This window comes from Falco peregrinus, chromosome 4 (assembly GCF_023634155.1).
Source record: "Falco peregrinus isolate bFalPer1 chromosome 4, bFalPer1.pri, whole genome shotgun sequence".
NCBI classification, from domain to species: Eukaryota; Metazoa; Chordata; class Aves; order Falconiformes; family Falconidae; genus Falco; species Falco peregrinus.
In genome coordinates this window covers 35,880,330-35,897,129 of record NC_073724.1, presented here as the reverse complement: position 1 = coordinate 35,897,129, position 16,800 = coordinate 35,880,330, and the positions used below count along the sequence as shown (strand labels likewise).

At 35.7% G+C, this 16,800-nt stretch overlaps 1 protein-coding gene across 2 annotated transcripts in view; it reads right to left on the bottom strand.

Annotated features, from left to right (window-relative positions):
- The window catches only part of GK (glycerol kinase), a 36,888-nt gene that overhangs the window by 7,173 nt on the left and 12,915 nt on the right, over positions 1-16,800 (bottom strand). For both annotated transcript variants that reach the window (XM_055801682.1, XM_055801683.1), the window contains exons 8-18: positions 16,491-16,557; positions 14,384-14,419; positions 13,697-13,764; positions 12,100-12,142; positions 11,331-11,411; positions 9,329-9,407; positions 7,381-7,477; positions 5,528-5,612; positions 2,193-2,313; positions 1,147-1,290; positions 84-164 (exon numbers count right to left, since the gene is read on the bottom strand). In XM_055801682.1, coding sequence (XP_055657657.1) covers positions 84-164; positions 1,147-1,290; positions 2,193-2,313; positions 5,528-5,612; positions 7,381-7,477; positions 9,329-9,407; positions 11,331-11,411; positions 12,100-12,142; positions 13,697-13,764; positions 14,384-14,419; positions 16,491-16,557 — 902 coding nt within the window. The remainder of the gene's footprint in view (positions 1-83; positions 165-1,146; positions 1,291-2,192; positions 2,314-5,527; positions 5,613-7,380; positions 7,478-9,328; positions 9,408-11,330; positions 11,412-12,099; positions 12,143-13,696; positions 13,765-14,383; positions 14,420-16,490; positions 16,558-16,800) is intronic.

Below are 16,800 nucleotides of genomic sequence, written 5' to 3'. Positions count from 1 at the left end.
GAAAAGGTCACCAAACTCCAAATTAACTACCTAGGCTAACTGTCTAATTATTAATACTTGACCTGCATTAATTTCTGGTTTACCATTTGAAGGAGCTTCAGATGTCTCCCAGCCCATAGATTTCAACACAGCTTTCTTCCATCTGGCATAGCGAAATTCACTTTCTGAAATTGAGAAATCAGCAAACAGAAAAACCTCTCAACGGATATGAATACAACTACAAGTATTTAAGCAAAGACTACAATATTAGCTTTCTACTCTTTTGCACAGTATAATTTGTCTGGACAGAACAAGTATTATAAAATGCTGTTTTGAATACCAAAAAAACCAACCCAAAACAGACCAACCCCAAACTCCAGAGTTATGCACAGTAAGGAGAAATAAACTTTAAAATCAATTTTCTGCTTGCTCACCAATAAGGAGATTTATAAGTAGAATAATATGAAGCAATTGCTATTCATGTAGAAGCCCTTCAGTGTTGAAAATACTGTTTTGAACTAGGGATTATATCAGTATTTATACACAAAACAGTAAGACAAAATTCTGTACCAAAAGTTAAGAAAGAATTGCTAAGACAAAAATGTATTTGTCTCGCATATGGATTAATTATGTCAAGTAAATACTTTCCATCTCTAGAAGCACTTAAGTACTGACGAAAAAGACAGTTAGCTAAAAAATGGTAATTAATGTAGGCTTTTTAAAGCCAAAAGTCCCCCCCGAAACAGTCAGTCTGTCCTTCCTACATCTGTGAAAACTCACAAATGCATAGGAGCTTTAGCAGACATCCTTCTCAGAAAAACTTTCAAGATTTCTTTGATTTTACTTGCTATAAATCAAAAGCTACTAACTGCAATGCCCAGTGCCAAGTTTCCTTCAAAAAGAAGAAAAAAACCCCCAAACACATTCCCCTATAGTTATGCTGTTTTAATCATTTTCCAATCTTACTAGTCAATAAGTGGAGAAAACAGCAAGTGAAATGCACTTTTCTCTAAGCCAAACACTGTGAAGCTGATCTTCAGCATTTGTGAAGATACTCATATATAGCAGTTTTTATATCAATGTGAGACTGCAACAAAGAAAACCCCTAATTTGTTGGACACTAAATATTAAGTTTGCAACTTCTTAGACAATATGAAAGTGTTTTACCTTCTGGGTTGATCTGTGGTTCAAATCGTTCACATGTCACTGCTGTCAAATCTCCAGGATTCAGACTCCAAATTCCAACTCCTTCCGCGGCTCCTGCTGCCATAGCAGCTCCTAGAGCTGTTGTTTCAGGCATTGATGGCTTTACTGAAGTAAATGACAGAGGTGGCCATGATGATTTTTAATGAAAGTCACCTTGATGACATCAGAACTAAAGACTTATATATCTAGAATGATACATATTTTGTAGAACTGCTATATGTTTCCTTTAAGTTTACCAACTGCAAACCTCATTTTATTGCCATTCACATGGTTATGAAGTTAACTTCACCTATCAGTCATTCAAGTCTTTGAAATATCTCAGCTCACTACTTCCTTCAAGACAGAATTATGCAATTGCACACTTTCATACCATGTGCAGGGCTGCTGACCTCAGCCATGTTTCCCTAGAGTACTCCTGTTAACAATATACTATTTTTTGTCTTCTCCATCCCTCCTCAAAGCAGTGATCACTGGCTAAGTTATCAGTCTTGTTCCCATGCTCTAGATACTGTGTTATTAAAAGCATTTCTATTTAAAAGAGGCATCTTAAGAGTGTACTGACTAGCTTGTTGGCCTTCCACAGATGATATGGAAGACCATCCCACCCCACATGAGCAGTGGAGGTGTGAAGTTCTGATTTATCTCTGAGCAAGATTCTCAGGGCCAACATGTTGCAGGAGACCATTAATTTCACTGATTTTAAAACTGTCAAATGTTTAGACATTGATATAACAACTTCAATACCATTATAGTGCTGTAATATTTCAATAAAATAAGGAAGTCAGTGATTCTCTATGAAAGTGAATCTCAAAACTGGATGCAAGATCTAGAAACTTTTTCTGACTATCCCCCCAAAAACCCCCAGCAAACAACACAACTTCCTCAAGCAGCAGCAAAAGACCAGCAACAACAACAAAGCAAGCCATCCAGTTTGCCCTCATTACCCATTACAAACCAATATTGTTTTCAGCTTTAAAAAGAAAATAGGAGTTGTAATTTCATCTTACCTACTGGAATACAGAGAATGTCTGACTGGAGTTGCATGAGAACTTTGTTATTGGTCATTCCTCCATCTACTTGTAACTGATTTAGTGGTATCCCACAGTCCTTGTTTATGGCATCTAAAATCTTAAGAGTAATATATGTTACGATTTAATTGCAGAGAAATCCATGATACCTTCTGAGTATAAAATACAGATAATTCAGCATTTGCTGAAGAAGAGTGTTAAGTAGATAATTCCCCTCCCCTATACATCACGAGGGCAAAACAAAGGTAGTGACAATACAGTTTTGCTTAACACAGAGCAAATGCATTCTGTTTATTACAGAAATTGTACTCTAGGAGATGGTTCTCCTCTGATGCTCTGTATCTAGCCTGTGTTGCTTAAATGGTCTGAGAAGAATTTTGAAGAAAAGCTGATGACAACTATAACATTTATCAAAGCTAACAAAGGAAGAAGTAACACTAAATGGAGTCCTCTAGCTCATTACAGTTTGTCTAGATACTTTCTCTAATTTGACGTATTAAAGAACTGAAAAATTAAAAAGTTTGAACTAGCGATCTGGAAGACACTTCAGGAGGAACTGCTGAATGTTTAACTATTTTGAAAGAGCTGCCTCTTTTTCAATTAGCTGTTGAAAATCCAGAATTTCACATTACACAAGATAGACTTCAAAAATAAACAGTGTAATTTTTTGAAAAATTATGTTTCCTTCTTTTGGGCACAGTGGATAGCTGAAAATAAATGAAAAGTGTTAAAGTGTTTTCAAGGGACAATTAATCAAGAGTGGAGCATTTAATTCACTGATACCTATCAATACGGTTTTTAAAGGGTTTCCTAAAAATGTAAGATTTGCCTCAAACCTTAGCTACTGGTAACATCACAGCATTATCCTACAAGCACCTACTAAATGCAGGATAGTGCGGTTTCTAGGGTTTTGTAAAAGCTGTTAATTAAATGTCATTTACCTTTTTTAAGGTTGGTGCATAATTTTTGTTGACAAAGTTAGGCATTAACTAGTGCAGAATGATTTGCTCTTTCTAATTTTTTGATTTATTTGAAAAAAAACACAGAGGTGTGCTTTTTTGAGCTTTAAATGACAAATCAACATAGACCACAAAAAACACTAAAGGTACAACACATTCTATGCTGTTTTGTAGTCCATGAAGTACTCAGTTATACAATCCTTACTGGGAAAAATCAATGTTTTTTTTAAAATGGAAGAAATAAATTTTAGGTTTGTAAGGTAGTAAAAATTACATAAAGATGAGTTGTCAAGTAGACTCTACCCACTCTCAGAAAGTAAGTCAGCAAGGTCCTTTATCAAAAAGTCTTTAAAAGAACTAAAGAAACTGCCACAGCATAAACAATGGTTAAAAATCTAGAAGGTAAGAGTAAGGCCAATTTTTATGGTGGCAGCACCTGTCCATGGGCCTGCACTGTCCAATAAATTAGAAATAACCTGGAATACAGGATTTGTAGCACAGCAGCAAAGTTTGTTGGCACTACTAAGCAAGTACTGCTCCCCACCACTTATTTCCTTCTCATGTATCATTTTACATTTGTCTATGCTGATTTCACCTGCCATTTTCACCATTCAGAACTTCAACAGTGCCTCATCATCTCAGCTTTACATACATGTACTGTTGGAGGCTCTGGCTTTGTTTACCACTGTGCAAGGGCATGTTGGATCATACCATGCACTCAGCAGAGATTAAAAAAAATGAAAAGAATGCTAGAAATCAGGAAGGGATGAAGGAACAAACCAAATCATGATCATGCTGCTACTATCTCTATTGAGGTCAGAAGAAGGAACAGAGACTTAGATGGATTGGATGGCACAACAAAAGAAGCAAGAACTCCAATGAACATGAAATTTGAGGGTTTGCCTGAAGGATACAAAAGAGTTCCATTTTAAAAGGAATTAAGCCAAAAGAACTTTGTTTCTGACAACACAAAACTAACAAGTATCTTTGAAAAATGTTTATGTATTTTATCTGTGTCATAAGGACTTAATCTGTCAATTTATGTGTCCAGAGGCCTGATCAGGCGCTCCTGTCATTGTGATAAAACCACACTGACTAAAGTATAAGGAAGTATTAGATCTGTTCTAACAGTTAACTTTACTCTTACTCAGCCTGCGAACTTTATTCCCCTCCCTCCTACTCCCAGCCACATACTCTGCCTCTTGTTCTGATATTTGCTACATTCGTGGTGAGGCAGTTGAGGTCATTAATCCAGCAGAAAAAAAGCCTAGCAAAAAGAGGGATAATTTTCTGCTGGAAAGTTCATTGAGCTGTCACATGAGAGGGAATGGATGGGAAGAGGGACAAGGAAAGAGGAGCACACAACAAACTAGACTGTCAGTTCAGTTCCCTGTAACTTTACCCTGACTTCTAGTAGCAGAATTAGAGATATATCCTACTTCCAAGCTCCTTCATGACTTTCTGAGGACTCAGAGGCCATTAGCACAGCTTCAAAAGCAGACAGCTGGGTGAAATCTCTGGCTGTCTTTTTCCACATGAGTACCTTTTATTCTGTCACTACAGAAACAGCAAGCTGCTTTCCTCCTCTCACAGTTTTAGCTGGGTGTTATTTTAAAACTCAGTACATTTAAATAACAGCAGTTTAAAAACATGCAATCAAATTCAGGTTTGACTGTTACCCTTTGGGTTCTATGGATTTCATTTTCTCCTGTATTTGTATGGAACACAGGGAGCGTAAATTGACAGTAGATGGTGACATAAAGATTCTAAAGCTCAGATACTGATATAAACCCCTCTGATTTGGTTGGAGGATTAAATTCTTCTGTGAGAATTTGAGTTTGCTGTTGCAGAACGCCAGCTAAGGCAATACAAAGTATAATGGGGAAGAAGTGAATTCAGATTACCCTCGGTATGTTTGCTGCTGTCTTGCTCTAACTCGTTTTTGTTCTTGTTTATTGGAAGCACCGTAAGCCACCCCCATCACAGCAGACAATATAAAATGTAGTTTCCTACACAGATGCAACTTTTTAGTTACAGCACTGGCCTTGTCATTTGCTGTTTCTATGTTCTGTCTCTCAAAGCATTCACAAAATACATTCACCTTATTTCAAGTGCTGATAAAAAGCAGCACTGCCACTCCAAAATAATGTACTACCCAACCACCTAATTGTAGCTAAACCCACAGGAACAATCTTTCAATGTTAGCACCACATAAAGAAAAGAATAGCATCTAAGTACAATATAAAGCATATGATTAATCTTCATTAAATCTTTAAAATCTTCACTCTTCCTGAAGAGCTACAGTCCCTGTTATCATACTAACTTAAATGAGTTTAGGAGTCAATTTGCCTTTACCTCTCGTGTTTGAAAGCAGACTGCTTCTAGTGCAGCAAAGGCGATGTGGTTTTTATTTGTAAACTGAGTAAGGCCACAGATAATACTGTTGAAAAGAAAAAAAGAAACCAGTTAGGCCATACTTCTTTACCAGACATACACCGTTACTTCAGACCTAGGCCTTCTAATTCAAAGTTCATCAGTTCCATTGCATGACTGCCTTCTAATATTAAAAAGCTTGTGCCTCTTTAATCTAAACTTTCTCATCCTTATTTTCCTGACAAACATGCTTTCAGTGTCCAATTGATACAATTGCTATAAACTTAAAATGTATTGCCAATCTGCATGCAGATGGGTGCATATTCACCCATAACCACACAAACACACACACAAGCTCCAGTCTTTCTTTAAGAAATGGAAATGCACGATCAAGGCCGATTTTTCTTTAAAAAATAGTATTGCTGATCACTAAACCCTTAAGAAATTCTCTAGTGCTTTCAGTTCTTAAGGAAAAGCCCAGCTGGGTCAGTGCTGTGCTCTAAATGCTTAATGTCATTTTCAGATCTATTCTGATCATTAGTTGCTTCTGCACCTTCAAAGAGATTTTTGGATATGGAAATTATGCTACATGTAACCACGAGTAAGCTGAATTCTGTCAATGTAGTCTGAACTGCAGAGCAAATAATCATCCTTTCATTCTTTTTTGACATCGGAGGAATAGTAGCATACTACACAGAAACGCTGCTGTATTTGCTGCTGGATACATGCAAGTTCAAAGATACTAAAGGACATTTTTAGTTGTTACCACTCCAAATATCAGCTTTTAACAGTTAAAAAGTTAAGCACTGTGATCTGAAAAACTAAAAACATCCATATCAATGATTTATTTCTTCCTGATGTACAAAATGCATCTAAGTTCTAAAGATCCAACTACTTGAAACCTTGGAAACTAGATATTCTTTAAGATTTTTTTTTCTCACTTTAGGCAAGTTATTTTATATTCAAATTTGTTATGCTTCTGTGACTCCCATGGCATGTTCTGATTCCAGCAACAGTAGGCAAGCTCACAACAGCAGAAAAGACGAACAGAAGGTTATTGATTGAACTAGTAGCTCTAACTAGTAGCAGCTAGTTAAGTCTTAACAACCAGGAAAGGGAATGGCAGGAGAGGGGAAAAGAGTGTTCAATAGACTGGAAAGAAAGCTGAACTTAAGAGGAAGGAGAGGGAGAAGAAGTGGGTAGGAATTAAGTATATTATATATACATGATTATTTTTTTTATATATATATAATATTTTAATATATGTGTGTGTGTGTATATATACATACACTTATATATAAAATATGTATAATTTGAGATAGTAAATGCAGCAGCCACCAGAAACTGAGCTCAAAAAACACCTATCAGCGCTAAATTCTTCACTTTCTTTTGTTGCCTGATGCCTCACAGTATGCAGACCTTCTTTTCCTCTTTAGTGAGATGAAAATCTTTTCAGAACCAGAAATGTGTGAAGAAGAAAAGTTGGCCTCATTAGGGCAAGAATCATAGAACTATCTTGCACTTGTCTTTCGAAATGCACAAACAAGCCCATGTGTTTTCCCTGCCCACCTCCTACTTTATTTTGGAGGGCAGGGAAAGGCGGGTGAGTAGCTGAGCTAGCTAATCCTTCTTTCTCTCCCGGAAGCAGTTGCTGGTTTGAACAGCAAAGTACAAAGGAGAAACACAGCAGTTGCTTGAAGATACCACAGAGAATGATCTACCCAGACATGTCAAAGGAACAAAAAGAACAATTTCACATACCTGGAAGGACTAGTGATATTATTTGTAAAAACATTAAATCCCTCGGCAAATGCAGTGGTTAGTTAGATCCTTACCCCCTTGCACTGGGTTCCCAGTATGGTGCATACAGTCCTGAAAATGCTGGCACAAAGTAGCAGCCGTAAGAAGTCCCCACTTCCGCGGCCAGTTTTTCTAATGCACACACACAAACAGCCTTCGCTTAGCTCTTCACAACTGTTCCAACATGTAAATATGACACTTAAAGGTGTTATCATTTAAGTAGGGAAGATACTCAGAATATGTTAGGTAGCTACAAAAATAATCAAGCCACACACAAGTAGAAAATACAACTAACTCTGGCACACCCTGCTCCTCATTAACAAGCTTTCCATTTGCAACAATATACATGGAAGATGGGGCATAGGGAGTTTGAAAAATGTACAATGTAAAATGAAAAATTAAAACTGAAAACCAAAATCGTGTACTCAATATTCTGACCTAGATACTGTGAGGTTTTCAAAGGGTACCCTGTGGGTAAAGAATGTACCCTTCAAAGCAGTCCAAAAGGTCACATTTTACTTGCTTTTAAGTCAAAGTAAGCAAGGGTAATCAAGACCAAAGGGATTTAAGAATTAAATTCCCATTAATTTCAAATGGATTTAGAGTTCTAAATTCTTGGCTTATGTATATAATCACAAGGTCAGCTACAAGAAAATCTAAAGTTTCTCAATATCTGAGTAATAACTTTAGATATCAGAAGTCCCCAAAATTAAAATATTTTAATTTTTAAAATTATATTAAACCACCTAGAACTGCAAAAGAAGTAATGCTAATGTGCAGCTCCTTCCTATAACAAGAAAGTATTTTTTTCAGCTTCTGTAAATTTCCTCTGTTTGTATTGATCAGAGAAGCATAGCAATAGAGAAAAAAAGTCTTTTTAAAATGGCAATTTCACACAGGCTCCACTTAAAAAAGGAGTGAAGGGAGAAGTACGAACACATTAAAGGTAAATAGGGAGAGATGATGAAATCCCACGGGACTTCAAAACCACTGACAAGATTAAAGTTTTTGAAACTCAGACCTTCCAAAGGTCTAGTCAAACGCGTGAAGCCAAGAGGTATTACACTGTTTCAACAGCTGGCTAATTCATGTGACGGTAGTTTATATTCTTCTGTATCATCTGTGAGGCTTTCTTACAGAGAAACAGATTGACATTTTCAGTTTTTGCTTCATCTTTGAAGTTCTACGTAAAATTTGAATTCTAAATTTTTTCACCTTTGAATAAGACATCAAATTATTAAAATATGTAATTAATTGCTTTTTAATCCTAAATCTCATTAAGTCTGTCACTTTGAAACTGTTACACTTGCACGCTTCCACCATTTTCTCCTTTTTCAAAGTTTGATATATTCCTAGTTTCTATGCCACACACCAGCTTGTTTCAGTTCAGCTCAAGCAGAAAACATCAGCTACCCAAATGCTAAAGGATTACTGTATTCTTAGCCAAAACAGATTACCATCCTCCCCAATTCCTTTAAGAGGGAGCTGTGCAAACTGAGGTTCTTAACTCAACAGATATGAAGCCTTTACATAAACCATTGCACACATACGGCTTTAGGTTCTCATGTTTATGACAGGAATGAATATGTAGGTTTAGGATCAAATATGCTCTAGCTTCTGTAGTAGAGACTTAAATACTCTTGGCTCTGGAAAATTCATTGTTGTATGAAACTAGGAAATACACTGTAAGTATAACATCTTCCTGAATATCCGCTTGCTAGGGAAACTACTAAAAAGTACAGCTTGCAATAAAACAAAGCTGATGAAGGGTTTCAAAGACTATTGATATGCTATATGAAATACATGTATCAATAAACAGTAATTTCATGGATGCAAAGCAAATTGTTCAAACACAGCAAAATATATGCATCTTCCAGCTTTTCTTTCCTTGAATATTTTGAGCTTTCATTCAACATCAGAGACGTCAAGACATTGGTAATGAAAACTTAAAAAACTGAACAGCTCCCAATTGTGAATACTCACCAACTTCCTGTGAAGTCTTAACGATACCTAGATTGTCCCTCAGCCAACGAACAACAGCACCAGCTATTGCAACAGATCCCTGAAGGAAATAAAATTACCACATTAGGAGACAACAACTGGTAGCTTCATGTTCCTTTTTACAAGACTGGAGAGGAGGGGTACCTGCAGCCTCCAACTGCAGGCTTATAGTCACAGCTTAAAGTACTCCCAAGAATGCTCACAAACAAACCACACGTTTCTCAGCAGCTGGAGACTGCCATGTAAAACCAGCAGTCTGTTACACAGGCTCCATGTAGGAAAGGTGCATATTACATGATTTTTTCCATAGGGGGGAGTTACCATGATATTTCCTAAGCATTCTTCTTGTCTCTCTAATTTCGCCCTTCTCCTGAATATATCGTTACAAGGCCCAGAAGCCTCAGTCTTCTTTTTCTGACGAATTAAGATTTTTATGCTTTGATTTAAAAACCCAAGACTGATTACATCTAGATTCTAAATACAGAAGCTCAGACAGAGAGAAAATTTAGGCACTTGCATTTGCCAGAAAAATTGCTGTTGCCTCAGCAAATGGCCCTGAATGGCTCCACCATATCATAGATGGCTCCCATCTCACTTCCAGGTCCAAATGGACTTCTCTACAAGTCCCAAGTCTGCCAGACTAAGCTTCAAGTAAAATGGGAGCAGCATCATATTTTCATTCAAAGCCTTTGGCTTGAAGGAGCAGGGGTGTTTTCTACCCACCTATTACAGTTACAAGACAGGGGTTTGATTAAAAGAAAAGGCTGAATCCACATTTTTTGACTCTTGGGAAAGTGTCTTAACCAGCAGATTATAGAAGATTCTAGCATGGACACAGGAGAAAGGGCACTTAATATCTTTTGTGGAAGCCATTTCTTCAGACAGTATCATTAAAGACTTGGAGATGAGGAAGAAGCAAAGTTACACATGCACATGTTTCAGCATGCAGAAATACAAACCACTCTCAAGACAATTCCAGTTCTTGCTTTAAGAACATGGGTTAGAAACAAACAAAACCTCTCACACACTCTCACAAAGTCAAAACCCAAAGTTTGCCAGAACATGGCAAATGCAACATCAACTTTCCTTAGGGAAGGAAAAGGAAATGAAGTCAGCCTCCCACATTCTAGTAAAGTAATATAAACCACAAACTATTCTCCCAATGAAGAAAATCCTGTGTGTTGTCTTTGTGTGTTTCACATGGAAAACAGGCTCCCTACAAAAGCTCAATAGCAGCAGAGAATTCAGTATGTGTGTTTTGAAAATAACTATTAGATCAAGCCCACTAAGCAGCGCAGATGGAAGAATTCTGTCATTCCTGATGAAGCTTTGGTGCCAAGTAGATGTTCAGCTGATCTGTGCTTCAGAAGCAGAGCCTTAGAACAATAGACCCAGAAGTTAAAGTAAAAATACCATTTTCTACAAAATTTGGATGCCCTCAGAGTTGTGTGGAGAACTGAGGAACTAAATTCTGGAATTAAGCACCTAAGTCTTAGTACGTAAAAAAAAAGCTCAATTGTTAGAGAATTCTTGTCCCAGGAATTTGATTCAGATTTTTAAAAGTTAGAAGTAAAATGCATTAGAATGAAATAAAACCCAAAGCCTTTCATTATGACTTTTGTTATGAAAGGATAAGTGAAACACTAGTACCTTTTCCCCTCTCTCTTAAACCCAATTTTAGTATAAAAACTTTTTATTTATTTATAACATTTATTAAAGATTTGAAAGACTGTGTAACAGAAAAATGTTTTAGCCATCATGCCCCCAAAATATAAATGATGCAATGTAGAAATACCGTTATTAGATTACATGATACAGATTAGAGATAGGGATAACCAAAACCCCACATAAGCCTTGAGGCACACAAGCTACAACACAAAGCTATTTTGATTTCCATACAACTGAAGACAATATTAGGATACTAGAAAACAGGAGTAAATGAGAACATGTATCATTACAAAGAGGAAGAAATTATTGGACTTACCTCTAGTGCATAACAAACAGGTTTGTCTCTGCCTAGTTTGTAAGCTATTGTGGTTAGAAGACCATGCTCAGAAAACACAGACTAAATGGGGAAAAGGAAAAGAAGAGGTAAAGCATGAACAAAGGCAGAAAATATTTAAATAAAAATATTCAAATGATAATAAACAAGAGACAAAACCTTCACTGGCAAAAAAATGGAATATGGAAAGCTTAACAAAGTAAATTATCAGTCACTCTAAATAAACACCTAAGATAGAAGCCTCTCATCACTGGTGTTAATTCTTGCTTCCACAAGCTGCCCCAGGTCTCTCCATCCTCCTTATAGCAAAGAATTGAGGATCTTTAGAAGGAGATGTGAATGAGAAGGAAACTAAAGCTTTGCATTATTTATTCAACTAGAACTACAAAGAAATAATGGGAGAATATGAAGGGAAGAAATAAAATAGCCAAGACAAGGAGAAAAGCATATGGTTAAGTAACACAACACTCAGCACTTCTGGGTGCGTTTTAGGAACATACACAGGGAAACAGCAAGAAACTTGCTATGAAAAGTTATTTTTTGGAAACTTAAGGAGCTAGGAAATGGAGTCTTACTGAAACACCTTGAACAAATTATTACTTTCTATTCTTTCACAGTTCAGTATGAACTTTTCCTTATCTGTAGCAATAGAATTGTTGTTAATAAGTTTAAGAAAGGCTAATATTTTGTTGTACTCAAGAACGTAAATATTAAGATTGTAAAAAAAATTGAACTAAAAAGTGCAACTGACCTTCTGACCTGTATTGCACAGCAAGAAACATCCTGTTCCATACCTAGCATGAAAGCAAAGTTAAGTTAAAACTAGGATGTTTAAAGGATAACCTGTTACTGCAATTCATGAATCCATGACTCCTCTGTGGAGAATCAAGGCACCACTTTTTGCCCTTTGAAGGTTATGTTACCATTAACTTGATGATAAAACCATCCTTAAAATTTGATTTAAATGCAACCTGCAGCTGAAAAACCTAGTCCCACACCTCTCGCTCTAGCTGTTTCTTGTATAATACTTGATCAAGGAGCAGATACAGCTGAAGACTAAGTGTGAATTCCTCTTTGGTCACAGTATTTACCTACTTCAATTTAAGCTGATTATGAAAGATACTTTATAAAATAAATATTTCACAATATTAAATTCAAGCTTTTAAAGGGGAAAATGCAAGGAACTTCGTTCCTGTCACAAGGAAAAGGGTTTTCTTTAAACATACTCAGTTCAAAAAAATCTAAAAATGGTATGTTTCTCATTCAAAGACCACATCACATGTATGTGTGCATACACACACGTAAGGGCACAGTTTAATAAAAGCAGTACAAAATACTTATAATTCATTCTTATTCTAAGAAAGTATGAGTTCCCTACCTTTTTAATACCCTGAAAATTAATAGCTCAAAATAGTCCTGAGATAGTCTTCAGTTAAATTTGAGAGAAAAAGGCTAAAGCAGTTACACATATAGGTTTAAAAAAATCTCACTTTTACCATATGGTTTAGCTTGTTTTATTTCAAAAGGTCCCTTGTGGTATAAGAGTATTTCTTACAAAAATTAACTGTGATAATATTACTTAGAACCATGTTTGTTCTACTAAAATAAAAGGCCACTAACTATTAAATTTGTGTAGAAATGCAAAAGATAAAGTGAAGGTTAATTAGCAACAAGTATATATTAATGTGTAATTAACTCTGTGAAAGTCCCATACTGTGCATGTACCTACATGCTTAGTTAAGCACATGGTGGTAAATGGAACAGTAAGTCATTTAAGCAGAGAGCTTTTCCTCAAATGAATGTTTGATTACACCAGTTGCCTGATTTAACTGATCAGCTATTTTAAACAAGGGACACTAAGAGACTGAGAAACAGAAAAAAAAAAAGAGTAGAATTCTCCACACTGAGCTAGACACAGAAGCAAAACTAGGCACTGCAACTGAAGTGAACCTTTCCCATCTACAATTCTGTGGGTTTTTATCATTCAAGTCTATGCAATCTAACACACATTCCCTGTATTTGTTTAACTTTAGGTCACAATTTAAATGAAACTGCAACTGTTTTAATCTGTGTTTCAGAGATTTTTAAAATGAAAAATCTGTCACAGAGATCTTTCCTTACAGTGACTTTGTTCCAAAGTATACCTCACAAACCATGTAACTTTAGTAACTTCAATACTTTATATGAAAGTCAGGACACTGTTTACTTTGTAGGTCCACACAGTCAAAAGTTAGAGCTGTAGTTATGTGGTAACTACAAAAGCATTTGGCAGTTAGCTTGAAAGAGAATATAATACTAGATTCAAAACAGAACAGTGTGTTTACCTTACAACTTTCATAATAACTTACGTATTTTTTGCCTGCCCATTTTGAAAACACATTTGCCCAACAAGAGCAGCAGACTGGTCACCCAAGCACTGAAAAGGGAGATTTTTATTTTAGCAAATGGGTGCACATGAATCATATGCATGAAAAAGGAACATGAACAGACACATTTAACTATAACTAATCTATTAGCAACACACAGGTAACTGAAAGTGAGGAAAAGTCTATAGAGAGAACCTGTACTTTTTACTGCTGTTCCCCTTTGTAAGAACTGCCAGTAAAATGTGTCATGCTACTTACGGTGAACAATTTAAAGAACTCCAAACAAACATTTACTATCTCTATGGATATTGTATTGGAAAAAGCTAAGAATCTGCCAAACACTTCCGGATTTTGTACATACTGAACTCTTTTTATATATAAAGCAGAGCTTGCTTCCATTTTGTAACGTTACTCATTTACTTAGAGATCCTAAGTTTCCAACACACTACAATAAGCACTACACATATGCAATAAAGCTGTCAGACCTTAACTTAATAATTTAGAATCTAGTCAATTAATAATTCAACTTCAAAAGTCTACTTCATGTTTAACATGAAGTAAAAAACCATCACCTCAATTTGTAGCAGGATTCACCCATGTTAAAGCTTTTCCCACTGTTCATGCATTATCAAGTTCTCATGACAGAATCAGAGTTGAAGTAGGACTTACCCCAGAAATTGGTACACCTGTCAAAGCTCCAGATTTCTGATTTGCAAGAAGAGAAAGAAAAGCTCCAAATTAGCTTTCCATGACTACAATTTAAGGCGATGAAAAAGAAGCTAAACTTATAATGCTCAAAGGAAAACAAGCATCACAAAAGCAACATGGTTCAGTTGAGGTGTACGCTGGACTTCAGCTTAAAGCAGCTTATGCCTAAACTACTAAAAAATAGCAGGAAACTTACAGGTGTACTTTATGTCACCTCAGCAGTTCTCAACATAAATTTTGATTAAATCATAGTGCACAGAATATTAGGTTCAGTGTAATCTGTGCAGTCAGTGTAAAGCATGAAAAGCAAAAGTGCAAAACGGTGAAGTGACTAGAAAAAAGGTGAGAGTGATGACACAATAAGCAAAGACAGATGCCTCATTTTTAAGATACAGCATTTTAAGTCTCATGTAGAGTTTCAGTTGCAACAGGTATCGTAAGAAATTTACGCTTCTTTCTTTTAAGTTGTTTCTTTGTGCAATTGTGAAAATGCATTTTCAGTGAAGCCATGCAAATGCATTTCTGATTTGAATACTTTTTTCTTTAACACTCATTTTAATTAACTGGATTTAAGGTAATTCAATTTATAAATGCATGGATTTTGTGTTTCACTATAATTGAATGAATATTTGTAGACAGAATGGCCTGATTTTCTCATTTATAAAATGAAACAGCTAATGTTTACTAGCCAGTAGCTGGTTTTTTTCACTTCACTATAAAAAGAAATACTCAACAGCTTGCAAATTAAGGCAAACACATACATCAAGATTACATTTTAGAAACACCTTTGGCATGAACTCTAATTGTAGTATCTCGTATTTGGAAATGTCCACTCAATTTATCAGTCTAGAAAGTGTGCTTTTGCTAATCCTTAAACCAATGGAAACGTACAGCATCTGAACAGAATGGGTAAGATATAGGTGGTCAGCCTAATGGAAGCCTCTTACTCACCAGGCTAGGACAGATTTTCTACAGCCAGCAAAACGAAGAAAAAGAAAAGGATAGGGGAAGAGAAACAGAAGTTGATTTAAAGCGACCAGCTATTCTGTTTCAGTTGCTAGGTAGTGTCTTTTTCCATTTACCTCACTCATTCAGCTTAATACAACTCACTCTCATCCGACCAGCACATTAATGAAAGTCAGCAATGACTTTCACAATGAGTGGCATCTCCATTAACAGAACAGCAAAAATACTTACATTTCAGGCAAGTTAAGCTACATTTTAAATAAAAATCACATAACTTGTCTTAATCACAAAATGCCTGTGTGTTCTTAGTAAACAGAGCAAACTATGAGGGAAAAGAATGCAAAATTACAACATCCAGTTTATCTGATTCTGAAGCTAATAAATTAGATGCCACTGTATCAGAAAAGTTGGTACTGCATCAAAGTAGACTTGAAACCTCAGCCTCATGACAACAATTAATGATTTAGTCCTAAGTAATATTCACAGTTGCACTGGGAGCAATGTGATTAAAAAGACATCACAATTATTCCAAAATATTTTTTTTTACTGAGTGTTATGGAAATATACAGGGCAAGAGAAATGTATTTTTCAAAAAGCAGGCAATCTACGGTGTCACTTATGATTTTCCATTTCACAGAAACTGACTGATCTTGCCTTCAGTTATTTGGAAATAAGACATTACACATCTTGTCCAGTCTTCTTAGATCATGAAGACTTCCACAGCGACTTTCATCTCTTCTTTTCAGTTGTACAAGAAGTAAAAAAAGTAACAGCCGTCTCAATCTTTTTATCTACTGATTATACATTGCATTCTGATGGGTAGTTTCTAAATCAGTAAGTGACTGTAATAAAAATCAAATTTTTATCCTTATCAAAAACCTCTCCCATCTTGTTTGTGTGTTTGACACTTAACAGAGAAAACAACAAATATTCAACTTCATATAATATTATACAACAGTAGATAATGACATACTAAACATAAGTAAAAATATATTGGTCTAAAAAAAGCTGTTAGTCTTAATCTATGGCAATTCTGTCAAATCTATATTGGTATAGTTACATTTTTACAAGATTAACTTCATACATACACAAGTAAACATACCATCAGGCCATAAATCTCAGAGGAGCTTCGTACTTTTGGGAGTATTTCCATAGGAATGTCAAAGAACCTGAACACAATACAAAATAATATATATGGTCAGTGCTAAATCAGAAAGCATTTCGCTTTTGTTTTCTTAAATAAGTTTAAGCTATAAAGAAAAAAAACACTATAAAAGGAACTTTCGATTTCTATGGTTTAATCCATCACTGTGTTCTTCCACTTTTTACAGTACATGACACTGAATTATGGAGTAAAGCATTTGAGTATTTTGAAGACATATCCAACTCTTCTACGTGGGAAGTCATTCCTC